The sequence below is a fragment of the Alexandromys fortis genome, unplaced genomic scaffold (genome assembly GCF_014885135.2).
Source record: "Alexandromys fortis isolate MF-2015 unplaced genomic scaffold, M_Fortis_MF-2015_v1.1 scaffold_121, whole genome shotgun sequence".
Lineage (NCBI taxonomy): Eukaryota > Metazoa > Chordata > Mammalia > Rodentia > Cricetidae > Alexandromys > Alexandromys fortis.
In genome coordinates this window covers 2,080,234-2,101,179 of record NW_026068037.1, presented here as the reverse complement: position 1 = coordinate 2,101,179, position 20,946 = coordinate 2,080,234, and the positions used below count along the sequence as shown (strand labels likewise).

General features: G+C 42.8%; 1 protein-coding gene across 1 annotated transcript in view; it reads right to left on the bottom strand.

Annotated features, from left to right (window-relative positions):
• Positions 1 to 20,946, bottom strand: part of Plcl2 (phospholipase C like 2) — a 179,015-nt gene that overhangs the window by 18,369 nt on the left and 139,700 nt on the right. The window contains exon 5 of the mRNA XM_050165065.1: positions 14,525 to 14,600. Within this exon, the coding sequence (XP_050021022.1) occupies positions 14,525 to 14,600 (76 nt within the window). The remainder of the gene's footprint in view (positions 1 to 14,524; positions 14,601 to 20,946) is intronic.

Here is a 20,946-nt window from a genome sequence, read left to right as displayed (position 1 = left end):
TGGAGAGTACAAGGACTCGGGAGACAATCTCAAACCTCATCACCTCCAGTGCACCTAACGTGCAGACTTTCTACCTCTGGAAGATTATGGTTTAGGAGTTTGGGATGGGTAAAGTCGTAGGCATTTTTAGCAAGTGCTGTGAAGGTCTTTAACAAGAAGGCAGTGCAAGGTTTTCTTGGAGAAGAGATGGAGCAGGAGAGTAGGAAGCTGGGACAGTCTTGAGAGCATGTGCAGCAGGCACACACTGGAGCCAGGCTCAAGATCTAGGATTACAAGACTGTAAACTCTGAACTTCAGAGAAGGGTGGATAGGAAGTAGGTGGGGAGGGGCAGGCAAGAATCTACATTTTTCTTTCTACTCACTGTTTACCTCACAGACATGAATTTTTAAATTATCTTCAACAGTGTTTTCACTTATTAAGATTCCAACATGAAACTTAAAGAGGAACAGTTACTTCAAGAAGAAAATGGGAACATTTGCCATTTGAGTGTTTTAGAGCACTTCCCTGTTTCTGTAGATCAGTAGTCAATTATCTCTAATATTAAAACAAAAAATCTCACCATTTTGCATAATGAGAGTAATTCTTGATTGTTGAAATGAAAACATTTTAAGGTCAGCAAATAACATTTATTAATTACATACCACCAGAAAGCATGATTACATGTCATACTAGACGCTACCAAAACTCATTACTTAGACATACCAACTGCTCTGTAAAGATGCATGCCCAGCAGAGTGAGAACAGAAACCTGTAGTTAGGCAGTCAGCATATCTATTCATAATTTTGTCAAGGAACCCAATGGCAAAGATTTTAGGTATGATATAGCCAAGATGGCAGTAGTATTAAAATGATGACACAAGAATATATAACAATGACTTCGTTTGAAACCAGAGCCAAAATACGTGTATGTGTAATATCAACTAAGATATACTAGGAAGCATGCCATATGGAAGAAAGTCCATGTGGTGCAATGTAAAACTTAAGATAAATTTTAATAGTAGGTTATTTAAATTTATTTTATTCTAATAAAACAAACTAAAAGTATTCAGACAAATTTACATTTATGAAAAACTAAGTGCCTTAGTTGGGTTTTTCTTGCTGTGAAAAGACACCATGACTGTGGCAACTCTTATAAAATAAAAACATTTCATTGGGATGGCTTACATTTTCAGAGACTTAGTCCATTATCATCATGGTTGGCATGGTGGCATACAGACATTGTGCTATAGAAGAAGCCAAGTGTCCTACATCTTGACTTGTAGGCAACAGGAAGTGAACAGTCTCAAGTTTCACTAGGTGTGGCTTGAACTTTTATGAGACCTCAAAGTCCACCCTCACAGTGACACCCTTCCCCCAACAAGGCTACACCTCCTAGTAGTTCCACTTCCTTGGGGGACCAATTTCTTTTAAACCATCACACTAAGAAAAAAACATCATGCTTTTACTTAAGAAATCATACAAAACAAGAGAACGGGTCAACCCCTCCCACATGAAGCTCTGTGAAATACGGCTATGTGCTAAGTGCACCTCACCAGCAGACACAAGCTACTCCGAGCCTGGGGCACAGGCAGGGAGCAGGCAGAACAGCTCAGTGATGAGTGCTGGCAGGCTGGCCCTAGGCCTCTCAGTTTATATCTCTCTGTCCAGAAACAACACTGCTACTCTGGGAGCTTCTCTTGGGTCAGCTGGTGGAAGACAGTTCCTATTCTCCTCTTCCTATTAGCTACACTAGGAACCCAAGAGGCATCAAAGTCCCCTCTATGCTCACCAATGACTACTGCATCTGTCCCTGTGGTCTGGATTGCAGATGTTTAATGACAGTCCCTCAACTGTGGCACACAGTGGTAGCACCCACACAGGTTTTTCATAAGGCCTGTTTAGTAGGACAGGAAGATGAAGAACTACCCAACGTAGCTTCTTCTGGGACAAGAAGACCAGAAACAGCTGGTGACAATCCATCAGCAGACACCTCTGGGCTGTTACCAGTGGAGAAAGATGCACATCAAAAAAAAAAAAAGTCTGTTTTGGGTGCCTGCCCCTCATCTGCAGCATTAGGAACTGAAACATGGGACTTTCTAGCCTAAAGACTCAAGTATTTTTCTTAAGATTAGAGATAATAAAACACAGGTAGTTTGAAGATAACTGGAATTTTGTTTAACCTGAGAAAATTACTTCTGTGATACTCATCTGCAAAATCTGTATTGAGAAGTTCTAAATTGTGTACGAAATAGTCTTGACGTTCTAAAGAGCACACTGTGGAGAATAACAGAGTCAACTGTGGCCCTGTGTGGAGGCAGGGGTAAGCATCCTGCTGTGGGGGAATCTTCACGTTCAGAAACAGAAACCAGGTCAACAATAATGGGAGAAAGGAACACAGCTCTTTTTCTCTCAGGAACAAGGTCTATCTTCCAAACACTCTTCCAGAACACATCTGTCATAATTTTGTACATTGTAGAGCCACACATAACTTGTCACATTATCTTGGAGTTTGTTGTTGACAAAATAATTACATTTTTCCTATTAGGCAGTGCCCCAAACACTAGTTTGGTTTAAACTACACGGCAGATTCTACTGAAAGCACAAGGTAGTCTGTGTTTTCTTTAAAGGAAAATGACCCCATGGAACACCTGCTAAGGAGGCAGAAGAGGGCAGAGCAGGTGGTGCAGTCAGCAAAGCACTTGCTATGCGAGCAGAAGGACTCAGTTTGGTCCCCAGAATCCATGTAGAAGGGTCAGGTGTGATGGCCCTTGTTTATAATCCCAGTGCTGGCGGGGGAGGGGTTGACAGAGACTGGGGGATCCTGGGCCATGCTAGCAAGCCAACCTGATCTACTTCATAAGCCCAGGCAATGAAGAGTACCTGTCTTATTTTTTATTTAAAGTGGTATCAGAGGAGCAATACCTGAATTAGTCTTCTGTCTTGCACACAGACACACAGATAGTCAGAGGCAGACACGGAGAGACAGGGAGAGACAAAGAGACCAGGGTTCTTCAGCATACTGCCACCATATAAAGTTAGAGGCTACAGTTAAATCTGAGTGTGTATGAGGACATGGTCCCGTGGAAGGCTGACACATACATTACTGTATGTATGAGGACATGGTCCCGTGGAAGGCTGACACATACATTACTGTATGTATGAGGACATGGTCCTGTGGAAGGCTGACACGATGCAATGTGCTATGCTGTTCAACAGTCAGCTTGTTTAAAGGCATCCAAGTTTGCAGGCTGAGAACACATTATACAACCCCAGAGAGATACACAGATCTATACTTAGAGGAGACTAAGCGCAGAAGTCAGCAAATGGTCAGGGTCTCACACAGAGAACCTGCTGGACCTGGGATATCTGCTCTTTAAAAAATTATTTTTTAAATTGTGTGTGTTTGGGCGGGGGAGTGGTTATGTACATCTAAGCGCAGGTGTCTGAAGAGCCAAGACACTGGGTTCTCCTGGAGGGGAGTTACAGAAGTACTTGGGAAACAAATTCAAGACCTCTGGAAGAACAGCACCAGCTCTTTAACAATGGAGCCACGTCTCCAGTGTGGGAGGGGAGGACTGTTTTTAAGTCCTGGCTGTTCTATGCCCCTAAATCCTACAATTAGACTCCTTTGGTCCCATAGCCTGTTCTTGGGAAAGAACAGTATGCCATTTTACTTCTGGTGCACTACCTAAACAGACCCTGCCGAATGGTTCTCAGTCTAATAAAGAGAACTAAGGAAAGGGCGAATGGACAACCCCTAGTCAGGTGATGGCTAAGAGTTTAATTCTGATCTTCAAGGGATGGAAACCATAGGCCACACGAGAAAGAACCACGTTAGGGCTATCAGTCTGTTCTGGAGACTGCACAAGGTATTACTTTTAGCGTCTAGCTGGAGAGTCATATAAAAGTATGTCCACTAGACTTCTACATAAAGAAACACTGTAGCTCTCCACAATTGGTAGCCTATGGCAGACATGGGGGTGGGGAAGGACTCAATTTTCTTTAAGGGGCTGGCCACTGTGAGTTTGGCCACGCCCCAGTGAGTATATGGGCAATACAAATTGGTATATTTCCTTCCTTCCTTTCTTTTTTTGGGGTAGGGGAAGAGTCACCAGGGTCAGGAAGTGGACCTGGAAGGACTGGGAAGTGAGTGTGATCAGGGTATATACATTATCTGAAATTCCCAAATAATCTATAAACATACTATATGGGAAAAGAAGTGTTTTTCTTCAAGTGTGTAGGGTATATGGGCATGTTCATGTGGATGTGTATACATGTGTGTACATGTGCACCTCTGTGTTTGAAACTGTGTCTAATTGTATGGGAGTATACAAAAAAGAAATTTCTATTTCTATTGTTTTATACTTCTCATCACAGATAACACTAAATAAAACCTAATTACTTCTAGGTATACAATACACTACATACATACACACACACACACACACACACACACTTAATACAGTCACAAAGCAGCAGCTCTTGCTGTGAAAGCAGATGCGGCCAAGTCAGAAGAAGGTATCATCTCCTCATCCCACTAAAACTAAAGCCATTTTTCATAATCAAATACAAAGTAGGTGACCTTTTAAATACAGTGGTTAGTTTCTTCTATAACTTCAAAATACAGGAGATTAAATACAGTATACAACATGTGGAATACAGGAGATTAAATACAGTATACAACATGTGGCCAAACACGCGTGAGATAAACTGATCTTACAATGATGTACTTGAAGATTAGATTTATTTTGCCTTTGAAACTATTGAAGTTACTGAATTAAGTATAGTAAGTTTTTGCTTCCATGGATTCTGTATCTGCGGGTTCAGTGAATTGCTGACAGAAATGCTGTAGCCATACTAATAATTATTTCTCAGCTGAAATTTGCTGTCCGTCCTAAAAAGTTCTCTCACCAAACAAAATCAGCACAAGAGTATCTGTGTGTGTTTCAAACAGTGACAACCAAAATCAAAGAGTACACATTTCTAAATCCTGTCAAAACTTAACTAGATGGCCTAATTTTAATTTACTTCCATTTTCCAAATGAGGTAAAGTGGGCTGTTTCCTAGAAGATGCAATCTACAGGGCAGGGACAGTTCGGCCCCAAGTAGAGGTCAGCTCACCAGCGCCCCACTGCCTGTGAACAAATGCGGCTCTGTAACATCGTCTTTAAGTGTCTACACACAGTGCATTAGACAGACAGCCCTGGTCAAGGACTCTCCCAGCTCAGGGTGAGGTCTGCTGTGGGCAAGAGTGAGCACAGGGACCTCATCTCCGTCCTGTGGAGATGGAAACACCTTGTTACTTCCCAACAGCTACAGTCGGTAGTCTCCTTTTCTTGGCCATCCTCCCAAAACAATCTTGGCACTAACAAAAGCCAAGCTATTTTAAGATGGATTTTGAACTGTTAAATCTCATTCCAAATGAGATAGAATAGATAAACCAGGTCTCTTAAATATAGCCCTGAAACCAGATGGATGGCAAGATCCCTGTGATGCCAAGCCTACAGCAGTGCGATTTGTGAATGAGTTCCATGCAGCTCTCTCCCTCTGCCAGCATTTCCCATCTGGGTGACTCTAGGTGAGTGAAGCTGCATAACTTGATGCTTTGTCGAATTTAACTGCCAAGCACAAACATGCAGTTCACATCAAGTTCAGCAAGATACTCCTGTCCTGTCACAGACACACTCAAGGGCCACCTTACCAGTTATTAAGATGAGGCTTGTTCCCCGCTGCCTGACCCACCCCCATTCCCTAGCATTAGCAAACCCTCAGGTCTGTTCCAAAACACTGAAAAAAATATATGTATATACATACACACATACATATATATATATATACAGACACACACACATATATTTGTTTATTAACATAAACAGCTACATCATGCACAGCCCACCCCACCATGCCTGTCTGCAGTTCTTACATTCTATTTACTTCTGGACAGATAATATGATTCAACAAGTTCAAAAGCATGAACCTACAAACCAATACACAGAAAGTGTCTTTCCTTTCTCCATCTATCAATTTTCAAGTCCCTCTCCAGCAGAGCTGTTACCTCTGAGGAACCCTTCCAGAGGATGTACCACAGCCTTAGGCTCTGTTCTTCTAGACCCTTCTTATAAAATAAATAATATAAATAACATGCATCTTTATAGAATCAGCATGTGCATATTTTTACATATACATGTAAGTATGTGAATAAACATATATACATACATGCACACACATACATTATATCTAATGTTCATTATACAGATGTATAACGTATCTTAGCAGGGCCATCTTGTTGGATGTTTAGATTGTTCTCAACATTACAAAGAAAACTTTGCTAAGTATATAATCATATCTTTACAAAGACTCTAAAAAATAGAATTGCTAACTCAAAATAGATGCATTTTGCAATTCTTAAAATTCTCATATGACTTTCCTAACTTTGAACCCACCTCACATGCCAGCCATGAGATTTCCCCGACACCCTCACCAAGCTAGCACAAGGTGCATGTAGTGAGTGCTGAGGTGCCTTCAACTTTGATCTGATGGAGGGTGTCAGCTTCCCTTCGGCATGCCTTGTCCCCTCCATAGACACTCAGGCTGCTGCATCTCAAGTGCCTGTACTTATTTTGCATCTCCTGACAGAAGCTCTGGAGGGTCAGGTGTCCAGAGTGCCAGCCCACAGTCACACTTGCAGTTTTGTCTCTCAAGGATAGGACAAAGATCTTAAGTCATTCTCATTCCCCTCTTTCTATCCTATTCCCCATAAGCAGTTTATTAGTAAATACTATCAACCTTACCTTCAGATAGTTAGCTTGGGCCACAAAGAAATTGTTCATTGTGCCTAATAACCATGTTTGCTGACTTAGAGTTCAGTAGCCCTTTGCCTGTATCCCAGCCTCATCTGTCACGTGACTCTGTGTGTGCTCCCCAAACACTGCTCTTGGTATCAGGAGTGTGCTATGAACAAAAAGCCTGAGGACTTTGCACCTTAAACCAACGAAAACAGACACTGTCTACAAATACAAGGTGTGCTAGAAGGTCATGGCCGCTACAGAGGAAGACAAGGTGGAGTGAGGTCAGCCATCGGTGTAAAGATGCTGCTAAGCTTTCATAATTGCCCAGCTTCCTCTCCGTGCTGTGATAAAATATGTGGAGTACGGAGCTTAGGGGGAAAGGGTTTATACGGCTCACAGTTCCAGGTCACAGTGTACCTCTGCATGGGAGTTACAGGAGCCTGAAGCAGCCAATCCCATCAGAGTTCCAGCCACCAGCAGAGAGAAACAACTGTATGTGTGCCTAGCGCCCATCTGGCTTTCTTTACTCTCATACAGTTCAGGACTCAGACCCAGAGAACAGTGCCATCCACAACGGGTGATCTCATACAAATTAATGTGGAATAAGACCATTTCTAAGAAACACGCCCACAGGTCAGCCTGATATAGACAAGCTCCCACGGAATTCTGGACTGTGTCAAGTTGACAGAACGGATCCTGTCCCAGGACTTCCGGCACTTTTTCCCAGCCCTTTCTTCCCAGGACTCTCCTATTCTGGCAGCTCCCCCACTGGATGGAAGCCTGGTTTACATAGCTCTCACCTCTACCCCAAGCTTGGCTTCATGATCAAGCCCTCTAAATTTTGCTCACCTAAAATGTTCCATCCTTCAGCAGTTATGATCCTTCTTATATTATGTTGGGGTATGCTGTATGTGATCTGTTACATCACATGATATTATAATATACTGTAATGATTTCATTATGAGGATTTTCATTTGAGAGCTAAAATATCCTCAGAAATCATCTAGGTTAATTTAATTTATCTTGGATCTGATGATACCTATTATTGGCATGTGGTAATTTTCAAAACATCCTAGTCTTTGTGTGAGAAACTGTGACTTGCTTGTGAACTTAAATTATGGTTCTTGGCTGTACCAGGCAGTTATAATAGACACAGCAACCAGAGCAGTTCTTTACCCAAGAGGCAGAGCTAAAAGCTAAGGAGGATTACACCTGACCTCACATTCAGCAGCCGTGGAAACCATCAAGTTGTTATTTAGATGGAAAGGATGTGTTCAGAGACTGTATTTACAAAGGAGAGCAGAGAAAGACATGGCCAAACAGTAGAGCTTTGGAATTTGATCATAGCGCATGTGCCCCAGGAAGGACAAGTTCCACTTCCCTCCTCCCCCCCCCCCCCCCCCCGCAACTTCCCTCCCCTTTGTTTGTCGCAAGAGAGGAACATCAGTAACAGAAGTTACATACAAAAAAGGAGTCTATGTCTGCTTCTGAGCTGTCCCTGTCCCCGTGAGGGAGGAGGGAAAAGACACGGGGCCAAGGATGCAACAGAAGGCTCTTCTCCACTTTTCCCTGAGAAGAGACATGCTCAAACTGTAGTGTGCTCATGATAACTCATTCCTGTGTGGTATTTTAGAAGGACAGTAGCTCCAGGAGGTTTGGACTTTCCTCTGAAGCTTCACTGGTGCAAAGTGAAGGGTGATGTCAAGGCTGAGTAAAGATGATGTGCCAGAGTCATGGGCTCGAGAGACCAGCTGCTTGCTAACTGTCCTGTGAATGAGCTGTCCTTTTTGATCCTTTCCCTTATATTCATGTATTAGTGACAAAGGAATGACAGAAGGGGGCAGAAAAGAGCAAGGAATGCTGTTGGCCTTGCTACCTCTTGGTATCCCAAAGCGTTCACTAATTTTCACTAGTCAGTTAGTATTAAATGGTGTTTATGAATAGCTGACAGCATGCTTTTTGGTGGTGGCAGGGACCTTGAAACTCCATAGAGTTGTGGCAATAAACATGGCTCACGCCAGTACCTCTGCCATGAAGCTATACTATCAGAAAGTTAAGGAATGGGGTGGATCCAGTTGTCAAAACCATGGCTTTAATCCTAGCCATATCAGTTAGCAAATTAAAGACTCATGTGGTTGAAAAAAAAAAGAGATATACAATAAAGATAGATTCAGACCAAAAACAAAAACCAGTTTACAGTGTCTTTAAAAATATATTGGGACAGAAAAGTAAAAGAATAAAGTAGAGAGAGAGAGAGAGAGAGAGAGAGAGAGAGAGAGAGAGAGAGAGAGAGAAGGTGGGTGTGGTGGCACACACCTTTAATCCCAACACTTGGGAGGCAGAGACAGGAGGATCCCTGTGAGTTCAAGGTACACAGAGAAACCCTGTCTCAAAAAACCAAAAAATTAAAAATAAAAATAAAAGAAATAAAGGTTAAAAAGCTACATAAAGATGGAAAACACACAGAGAATCTGGATACTGTATGCTATTGTGCTGTCCTTGATGCCTTGACTTCAAAATTTCAGTGAAAAGATATGTTACTTTGGAGAAGAGGTTTCTCTTTTGTTCCCACAGGAAACGGGAGGCCATAGATTCATTCTATGTTAAGAAATCAAGTTTTATCAAGGAAGACCCTCTGAAATATCTCCAATAGGAGCGGATGGCCCAAATGATCCAATAGTTTAGAGGACCTCTGTTTGAGTTTCCTCTGAGATCAAGAACATCAAAAATAGCCTTAAGACTGTTGCCTGAGATAATCAAGCCTCACAAAATATTCCAGTCAAGACCTGACCATAATCCTAAGTTTCCTTTAGGTCCCCATATGATTATCAGCACCCCCAATCAGCAGAAAGTAGCCTAGAAAACTATGCCCATGTTCCCCAAAAATGGATTATGGATGTTTTTCTTTGTTTAGAGTGTTGGTTGCAAGTTGTTACAGATAATGGTCAGAAAGAAAGCTAAACAAGGGAGATTAGATTCAGAGTTTTTGCTTTGAAAAAAAAGGGGGAAGAGCTGTGGGACAATGGTCTTGTTCCTATAAAGATTTGTCACTTGTATTGGTTTTAATAAAACACTGATTGGCCAGTAGCCAGGTAGAAAAGTATAGGCAGGGTGACCAGAACAGAAGAATTCTGTGAAGAGGAAAGGCTCATTCTACAGTCGTCACCCAGATGCAGAGGAAGCAAGATGAGAATGCCTCACTGATAAAGGTACCAAGCCACGTGGCAAACACAGTCAAGAATTATGGGTTAATGTAAGATATAAGAGTTAGTTACTAAGAAAGCCTGAGCTAATAAGTCATGCAATTTATAACTAAGGTAGACCTCTGTGTGTTTCTTTGGGACTGAACAGCTGCAGGACCGAGTGGGAGAGAAACCTCTGTCAACAAAGCTGACTCGGTCATTAGCACAAAACTTCAAAATCAGATTCTGAAAAATATATATAGATAGAGAGCTATAAAGGACTCATTCTAGATGAAGTTCCATTAACCAGCTAAGAGGAAGGCAATAAAAGCTTTTACTCTCTGGAGGGTTGCCTAGGAACTGGACTGCCTGTGAGCCTCCTGGAGCTTCCACATGTGGAGGCTGGGCATCTACACATCCAAGCAGGTAGTGTGTGGTGTGAATGAAATTGCTGGTTGGACCCCACCCACTTCCACTGCTACCATGCCAGCTTCTATGCAGCTTTCCTGGGGCAGCAGATAAACAATTACTACTCATTGGGTCACTGTCCCTTGTTCAGCTGCTTTCAGTTCCTGCAATTTTGCTGTTCCTATTGTCTTTATGGATTTCTGCATTTAAAAAAAGCCCCTGTGGTCATTTTAATGAGGTTTCAGGAGGGAATAAATATTAATCAAAGGCGTTAATTCTTTAACAGGAAATACATAACTTAGTCTCCTCCAGAGAAGATTTTCCACTTAAAACTACCCGATAAAAATGTGTTTCCATCTAGTTCCCTGAGCTTCAAGAAGGAAGGCAATTCAGTGACGAGAAGGAGACCCATACGGCAAAGCGGGGCTATAGATTCGGGCATTGGAAGAGAAAAAGAAATAGAGACGAGGAAGAAATAGTTCTTTTTCTAGAAGAATTTGACAGATTGTATCAGTGTTTAAGTATGTTTTAAAAATAATTCGTCCTCTGCAGGTTCCTGATCAGCTCCCCTGCATGTGTTCCTTACACTTGCTCTCTTGAGAAAGGGGGTGCTAAGTCATACACACTTATTCCTGCATAGTTCTGTCTGTCGTCACTTCTTGGTCTTATTCATATGGTGTTCAGACGGTGCCTCCTGCAGTGCCTTGCACGATACAGTTTGTAACCAGCATCTTCAGGTGGCCCTGTGAGCTCTGACTGAACAAATCTACCCACGGAGGAGTCCCCAGCTTCCTCTTCCCCTTGCTTCCCCAAGCTGAGGCTCCCTGGGCAGCACTTCTCTGCACAGCTGCCCAGGCGAATGCCCTCCTCAGGTCTTATCCTTTCTCTAAAAGTCACATTGTTTCTGCTGTCTCAGAAAAGGGTCTGCTCCCTTCTTAAGATCAAGTGTTCCATCTCTCCTCACCTCATCATTTTCGTTTTTAAGTGTGCATGTGTTTGAACAGCTTCCTCTTTACTGGGTCCTCCAGGTTCCCATGAACAAGCATTTTCTCATTAAACATTTTTCTTACCCCCTGATTCTCTCTGCCACAAGCTTTCCCTGAAAGAATAAACTAGAGAAGCCTTGCTACCCATCAGTGCTGTTCCCATGGCTTGTTCTCCTGCCCTCAAGGGTCTGTCCCCCTGGGGGCCTGCAGACTGACTGCTCAACTCTCTCTCCACAACACCAACGATGCACTTTTCTCCCACGAAATCTACTGAAGCTCAAGGAGTGTCAGGAAAGGCACACGCCTTAAAAAGTGATGGGTGGATGCTGGCTAGAACTGCTATTCCACTGAGTTGTTTAAATGAAATGGTATCTAATAAAAATATGAATTTTGACTTAAAAGCTAGAAATGCATCTGAGTTCCTTCTTCATGAAATTCTGGTGACCTGACCTTCCTGTGAAAGACTGAAGTTCTACAAGTGGAGCAATAATTACTTCTAAAGTAAAATCTTACACAAGTGTCTTCTGAACGCGATACAGGTTAGCAATTCTTCATTTGACTAATGACTGTATGTCCTTACAATAACTATAAACATGAAGAAAGAAAGAGCAGGGGTCTAAGAACTCCTGCATAGTGGCAAGGGTAACTTAAACCCAACGGTCATCTTGGTTTGCCTATTTGCAGCTTTCTACCCAGGGCTAACCTGGAGCCTCACACAGTGGTCACCCTACGTCTCATCAGACTAACGCCTGCTATACAACATTCTATTGTGTGCAGCAAGCATTTTCTTATCAAAAACTGCACAACACAAGCCCATTATAGAAGTTATCAAATTTCATAAACCTGTGAATCTGCAAAGAAAAAACCTCACACAAATAGTTGAATTAATAGAGTTCCTGTTTAAAATTTCACAAAATTCAACATACTCATACATGTGTTTAACAGAATACTTAATAAAAGTCAAATCCCATTTCTTTTGTTAACACCTGCACAGAATCTTAGAACGCATGTTTTGGGCAAGATACAGAGTGTGACAACATACAATCTTGCTGCTGTAGGAAGCGATCTGATTTGGAAGATGAAATACATTAATAAAATGCACAACTGAAGGGAGAAAGTGGACTGAAGGACTCAACAGAACACTTTAGTAACACAAACCCTAGCATCATGAAAGGTCTTGAGAAACACTGGGCAACTTCAACAGTACTACAGCCTGGCATAGAGCGAGGGAGTCCTGCTGGAGGGAAAGTCTGTGAGAATGGGATGGGGAAGCAGGGGGAGAGCGGCCTGCAGAGCGACAGGGCACTTCCTTTCCTTCCTCCCTGCTTTCAGAAGCACCTTCTCAAGATTGACAATGTCCCCAACTAATTCTGCTTTTTCAAATTCTCCGCACACGGCTGAAGGCTTTTGCTCAGTAACCCTCTTGTCTTGTTACAAACCTCAGAGGCTCTGCATCACTTCTCGAGTAAGCTGAGAGTACTGACTAACACACCAAGGCAGTGGCTCTCGACCCACGGGTCACAAACCCTTTGGCAAACCTCTATCTCCAAAAATATTAAAGTTAGAAAACAGCAACGGAATAATTTTGCAGTTGGGAGTCAGCACAACATGAGGAACCCCGTGTCAGGAAGGTTGAGAACCACTGCTCTAAGTACCCAGCATTCCCACGATATCTTCTGCATGATTTGAAGATTCTAGAAAGATAAAACTAGACCCACATACTTTTCACATTTTGGTATGTAAGAGCTATCAAGAGCCTTATGCATATAAAAGTTCAAAATGTATTTATTAAATGAGGGAGCAGATGGTATATGACGAATCTTCGATAACATTGGCAACATGGTGGGAGACTTGGTCGATGGTCTTGTTTGTGAGTTAGGAGATCAGATTAGCATCACATGTTCTGCTATTCTATGTAGGATAATGACATGCCAAAATGGCATTTGGATGGATACTGTAGGGAGAACTAGCTTGGAAAGGACCAGAAATAAAAACATTTTGCTAACAGTATTTTACTGACAAAAAATGTGGATTTGGGAGTTTGTTGATTAGTCACAAATATGAATATTCATCCAATAAATACCAAAACTTTTCACACATGCCTTTATTTTCTAGCTACTTTAATTCATTTCTGAAAAAAGTGGCTTTTAAAAAGCACAGCAATTGTGAAATCTCTTTATTGTAAAGAGACCCCAGAAAGCAAGGTCAACCTTCTTCAAACTTGAAATATCTTCATGTTAGAACCTTACAATCTGATCCTTGAAACTGGACAACTGAAAACACTGTATTTTCATCACAATATAAGACACTTGAAAAGTATTACAACTACAAATATCTACACATGGTTCCTGGTTTACGACAGCCATGGAGTGAAAGTGGGAAGATACACAGCTCAAGTTCCAACGTTCTCACTCCCAAGGCTAAGCAGCAACAGCGAGCTGCAGGCCGCAGCTACGTGTTCATGGGCAACAGCTTATGCTCTACAGTGCGCTGTGCGTCTATGCCACACTGCTCAGCAGGGTGGTGAGTTCAGTGTGTTTTCTCTATATGGCATTTTATACGTACAAGATGTTTACTGCATCATAATCCCATTGTCTACAGAGGCTCCTCACATAAGAGGCATTTTACAGCACAGTGCAGTACTCTATCAACACCTGAAAATGCAAACACACTAACAGTAAAGGGGCTCTCTTTTCTCAGAGCCATGCCTCCCTCCAGTCACCCTCACCGCATTACGAGCTTACTGGTGACGGCCGGGAGGCTTCCCAGCAAATACAGAACCAAGGAAGAGATTAATACAGGCTCTTATCATAGCTTCATGCTAGAAATGCCTGGAGGTGGTTGAGTTTTGGAGACCAGACCTCACTCTGTAGCCCAGACTGCTCTCAAACTCAGCACTGTCCTGCCCCAGCGTCCCCAGTGCTGGCACTACCGATGTTAGCCACCTTGTTTAGACCATCGGCAGAGTCTGGTAGTTACGGGCCTCCCAGTCAACCGGTGCTGATGTATCTGCCATCTCTCTCCAGGGACACCCATCATCTGGGGTTGAGAACCACTGCATTAGGGTTTAGCCATGGAAAAATAAGTGTCTTATTTGTTTTTTTCAGAGTACCAAAACGAGGACACAGTTTTGTGGAAATTGATGATGGTGGTAGTTTTGTTTTAGAGAAACCCACTCACCTGCCTTCTGGCAATGCACAATCTTTTCATATACAGCATCTGCATTCTCGATCAGTGCCTTGAGAGACTGCATCATCTGTAAAGGAACAGCCACATGTGAGATCACACCAGACAGCCAGGTTCTAAACTCAGCACAGGTTTACACGCTGGTGGACTGGGTAGAACCACACTCCAGGGTATTCACGTGGTACACACTGAACTTGCCTCGGGTGGTATCAATGGCTGTGCTCAACCTATCTAAGGACTTTTCTGGTTTTTTTGTTTGTCTGTTTTTTGAGGTTTGGTCTTATACTGTAGTTTAGGGTGACCTGGAACTCATTGGGTGGACCAAATGGCCTTAAAATCTGACAAATTTCCCAGCTCAGCCTTTTAAGGGCTGGGAATATAGGAATGAGGCACTCACTGTGCCTGACACACTGTGCCTGACACTGACCTGAGTTCTAACCCACCCCCCCTTTTTTTTTTTTTTTTGATTTTCGAGACAAGGTTTCTCTGTAGCTTTTGGTTCCTGTCCTGGAACTAGCTCTTCTAGACCAGGCTGGCCTCAATCTCACAGAAATCCGCCTGCCTCTGCCTCCCGAGTGCTGGGATTAAAGGCGTGCGCCACCACCGCCCAGCACCCCTGCATTTTATAAACAGCTTAACACCTAGAAACTTCCACCCACTTTAGCCAAAATGTTTTCATAAGAAAATTAGTTTAAAAACATAATAGAACTAAGGATGTAACCTGGTAGAGCACTCACGGAGCACACTCACGGAGCACACTCCAGGGCCTAGGGTCAATCCCTAGTCCCAGCACCCCCACACACAGGAGGAGAGAGGGGAAACCAGTAGCAGTATGTGATGGCACTCACCACAAACAGTATTAAAACACCACACCTCCTAAGACTGTTTCTCTCAATGGTTTGATTTGGTACCTTGCTGAGGACTAGGAGTCAGAGAGACCCCTGGTAGGCAGTCAGATAAAGACAAGGACATGACTAGGTAGTAAAGATGGTGAACTTCAAAATGGCTGCCTTCATCTTCACCCTCCAACCCTGAGACAATGTATGGCAACTCAGAACAAAGGTTTTGTGGTTGTTTCTCCTGCCAGCAGAGCCCCAGCTGACGAACTGGCTCAACAAGTTCGAGGCCAGGTTAGGGCATGTCAAGCAACAGTCTTAGGAAAAGCAGCCATTCTGTCCTTCTACAAACTAAAACCACCCTACTGTGAAGGGGAAAAAGACCCTTCAGAGATTTTAAAAGGCAACCCCAGAGAAAACACCAATTTTTCGGGTCCTTGCCTATCTTCTCTGCTTTTGCGGGGGGGGGGGGTTCCTTTTTTCCCCATTTTTCTGTGTGCCTACTGTATCTGTATGCTTCCTTACCTCGGCTAAAAGTCTTTCTTCAACTTCTGATTTCGTCTGCTGAGTTTGGTATTTCTTCCCTGCTACTTTTGGCTCAAGATTTTTCCTGCCTTTTAATTTTTTTAATGGGCAGAGAAACCTGATTGAGACTCCTAGACCTGAACACATCTGCTCCTTTAAATTTTACCTTGTTTTGCTTTGTATTGCTTATCACTAACTGCCAGCACAATTATTTTTTAGTAGTTAAATACAGATTGAATTATTTGCATGATCAGAGAAAACCACATTTTTGTTACATTCATTTAAAATATAATCCACCATGCCTTTTAAGTGCACTATTTTCTTACAGATAGTTTCCTGTGTTTTAAGACAGGAAACGGCAAGTTCAGCAGAGCTCTGTGTTCACTGAGGACGCAGAACATTCACTCTTCAAGCTCTGAGTAATTCATGGAAATTAAACTGTTCTGTTCACAGCTTAACGTATGGAGCAGGCAGTGATGAAAGAAGAGCTAAGAACCCACTGTGCTGATAGAAAGTCACTTGTGCCATTACAAATCTGCATACTGAAAAGGTCCAGGCCATTATCAGTAGCCTTTGTTCCGTTTTTTGATGCTAAGCCACATTAGAGTTGTAACGAAACAAGCTCTTTTCCTAGCAAGGTCGCTTGCCACATCATTATCAAGGAACTGGCTAATAGTGGTCTGTCAATAAAGCAGAAAAAAGGAAAACACAGGCAATAAAATGAACCCAGTTGTGAGGCGGGGGAGCAGGCGGGATGGAGAACAAAGCCACAGCATCAGCACAGGCTCTTTCGCACACATGAACTCAGGGGCAGAGAAGTGTGTACTTATGAGTTCTGGTCCTGCTGCATCCTTTCATGGGGACAATATGAAATCCTTCAGAATAACACTCTTCTTATAAAAGGAGCTTATTAAAGACATCACACCTCATAATGTGAGGATTAAAAAACTGGCTCAAGGAAGACACTTGCAAATGGTGGCTGCCATGGTCTCCATTAACTGGCAGAGCGTTTTTCTGCAAGCTCAAAATTAGCTGGTGAGCATGCCTTCTTTTCATATGCTCATTGACAACGCTGCCAGCATGTGACTAACTTTGGTGCTCCTTGGGAGTCTGCTGTGCAGCTCAGAGAATCCACACAGCACAGGTCACTATGAGAATTACCTTCCAAGGAGAACCACCAGAGCTGAAATTGTTCTACTTCCCCAGGTTACAGTGCATAAAAAGCCTTGAGAAATCTCAAGAGTGTGGACTGGGAAGCTCCTCTGCTTTCTGTGCTTGCTAATTCTGTAATTGTGCACGTGTGTGAGAGTATAAATACATGTGTGTGTGTGCGCACATGCACATGAGGTATATCTATGTGTGTGTGTGCAGGCTGAGAGGTTTCGCCCCTTTTGGTCAGTGGCTTCTCTCTTGCACTCCCTCTCTCTGCACCTGACTCAGCCCAGTCTGGCCAAGCTCACTAAGGATTCTCCCAGATGCCGCTGTCCCTGCTTATGTTCTTCCTTTTTTCCACAATAAACCTCCTTCTCCATAGCTTGACGCAGTCATATCCTTTTGTTTTTTTATTTACTCTTTGTGCCAGAATCTGAGCTAAGTGCTTATACAGAATGGAGAAATGCTGTTGACGCTGAGACTAGGTAGGGAAAGAAGACAGAGAACAGCGAGCGACTGGACTGAATGGAAAACATGTGGCTCTGAGGATGCTGCAGGCGCAGCAGGATTGATTCAGTAAGAAGCAATTCCTACCTGGTCTGCTAGTTTATAGTCAGCAATTATAGTATGAATGCTGGAGAGAGATGCTCAAGATGTAATTCTCACCTCCTCCATACAAGTGTCAGCGCTGTATCTCACAGGACTGCTCACATGACCCACGCAAGGAAGTCACGTTCTTCGTTCCGCAGATGTGAGCAGAGCGGTGAGCCACCTCCTCAGGGCCATCTGGTACTATGGACGATGGAACTGAAACTGATAAACTGGCCATCCCATTTGCCTTCAAAGACTGTCCTACAACACCACGACCTTTTGAGTAGCAACTGCACAAGTGAAGAAGGACACTCAGAAGCCAAGGGGACTCCTGAGAGACAGGCAGAAAGGAAGCACTGTGCCTACCATTGACACTGGCTCAGAGTCGTTGGTTTTCTTCTTAAATTTTCAAGTTTATTTTTCCATGCTGGAGATCACAGAACTTGTCCTGCCAGCAAGTATACTGCTGCTGTGCTTTCAAATGATGCTTCAATACGACACTCAGAACACGTGTTTAAAATAGTTTAGCAATAAGCAAATTGCTTTACACTGCTTAACAATTTGTTATTATAAAAGAAATAATGTATATTTAATATGAAAGCACTAGAATAAACATCTGAGATCTGAGTGCAGACAAAAGCAAAAACTGTGTGTGTGAAATGAGTAAGTTCCCTCAGGTTGTTCCGTCTTCTCTGTGTATATGACATTGGTAAGTCAAGAGAACGCAAAGTCAGGTAGAGCGGTTGGTTCTATAAACATTATTTACAGAACTCAAGTGAAAGGGTTTCCTTGATGTCTATCAGGAGAGAGGCTTGGCACAGCACCCCTGCCAGATGGAATAATGAGCCACAGGGCACGGGTACTGTTTATTCTGTACAAAATACCTTTATACAGTCACTGCTAATGAATTTTTGTTAGTTTTATTTGTTTACTAGTAAGCTCCTAAATTTCTAACACTAATTCACTAGGAAACTGTGAATTTAACATAGCTCGGAAATCCACCTAGTAAATTTGTTCAACTCTAATGTAAAGTTTAATACAAAACTAAAGCAGATGGAAAAAAAACTTCAACTAAAAGTAAAGGAAAAAGTTAAAATTTATATTTTATTAAACTATTATATTCACTAAAAATCCGAAATGCCTTCATAAGAGAGCTATGTTTTGAAAGTAACTCCCTATATTAACGTAAGGTAATGTAAATAAAACCACAGAAGAACTTACTACGTCACACTAAGTTGGTATCAGTTACTGCTTTATCTTCTGTTTGAAATTTGTTTCTCAACAATTAAGAAAAGTTTGGTTTTGGAATAAGAATGTTAATGGTTTCATATGAGGATTTTATATTTGTTTTTGAGTCACTTTCTGTCAACTAAGGAACACAGACTTTAACAAAAGTGGTTCACCATTCATCTTCTTTGGGTGACAATCTCGATAACGTCTTCTGAGCTACAGGCTTTCCCTTACCTTCTCTAACAGCCCTTCCTCCTCTGCCCGTCTCAACCCATGGAGATGGCTGTGGTGCTAGGAAGGCTGCACAGTCTTGGGTATCCTGGAGCAAAGGTCTTTGTTCTTTAATGTGGAGTCATGATTATTTATAACTATTAGTCAAGAATTCCCCAAAACTCATAGTTTGGAGACCATAGTTTACAAATATGCTGGTCAGTGAATGGACCTAACCCTCCACACTAACATGCCTAGACTTCCGAAGCCACCTTGGAGGTTCATGTTAGCTCAAGTGGTGTTCAGGCACGATCAAGCTTGGGAAAGACCCTGGGAGGAAGAGACCATGTCCAAGGACTCCAGGAGCAGGGACAAAGCTGCAAATGAAATGAAGATGAGGCCTTCAGAAGACAGGCACCACTTCAATCTACGGCTGTCTTCTGTCACCATCAGGACCGTGTGAATGACGCCTGGTGTGTGGTTTGAATGTGTGTCTCCAAGATTAATGTGCTGCTGAACTGACATTGTTCAGAAGTGGGTGTTTTAAAAGGGCCCTGGGGTTCCTCAGGCGAAAGGAATGAGGGCTTCTAACAGTGCTCAGAGAATCATTTCCTTTTGCCTTCCACCATGCCCCAATGAAATAAGACTTTCCTCGCCAGCGGCTGGTGCCTGTGGACTTCTCGCCCCCAGAAGTGGACTATAAATTATCCAGCTACCAATGGCTTGAGGCAGTCTTCAAAGCTCAAAGTTGAACCAAAGACAACTTGCTGACTAAGAGTACAGGCTGCTCTTTCAGAGAACCCAGGTTTGGCTTCTGGCATCCACACTGGGCATCTTACAACCACCTGTAACTTCAGACCTGACACGCTCTTCCTGGCCTCCATGCACTCACGCACACACCCACACCCAGACACACATGGACACACAAGATTTAGAATCATTTTTAACGGGAAGACTGGAGAGATGGCTCAGCAGTTCAGAGTATGCACTGCTCTTCCAGAGCACCCAAGTCTGTCAGGTAGCTTACAACTGCCTGTAACTCTAGCTCCCAGAGGATCCTATTATGCCTCTGCCTCCCATGGTACCTATAATATACTCACACGTGCGCATACACACGCACAATTTAAAACTAAATCTACCCCCCACACACAATATCTCCTCCCCTATTCCCCTCCTGCCCAACGGAGACAGATGGCAACATTGGCCGTGAACTTTTACAGCTCTGTTTGCCTCTGCCTCCAGAGTTCTAGGTTAAATGTGTGTGCCTAGTTCACAATGTCGCTTGTAATACCTGAACAGAATATAAAAGTTATTCACTTTAACTGGGGCACAAATGGCTTAATACGCCTCTGCCTCTCGAGTGCTGGGATTAAAGCCACATACCACCACCAAAAAAAAAAAAAAAACCAGAAAACAAAAAAAAAAAAAAATGGCTTAATACTGTTGGAAATGTTTGCAATGAATTGAGTTTCTCTTTCTATCTTACAATGGAAGAGGACTGTGGCCACACCCAAATGTTAGGGAGAAGACAGGGGACTAGTCACCTTCGAAGGGCCTGCATGATCTCTTGGAGTTTCGGTCAACTTTTTCAAGATCACTGTGAAAACACTATTTTTTTTTCAAAATCCAGGAATATTTAATTTTCAGCAGCAGCAATAATTGAGTGGGAATCTAAAGAGTTAACACAAGGCTTGTTCTCTGAACTGACTCCAACTGTGTCTAATTTTTTATTATGTTTTTTTATTATTTATTTATTTATTTATTTATTAAAGATTTCTGCCTCCTCCCCGCCACCGCCTCCCATTTCCCTCCCCCTTCCCCAATCAAGTCCCCCTCCCTCGTCAGCCCGAAGAGCAATCAGGGTTCCCTGCC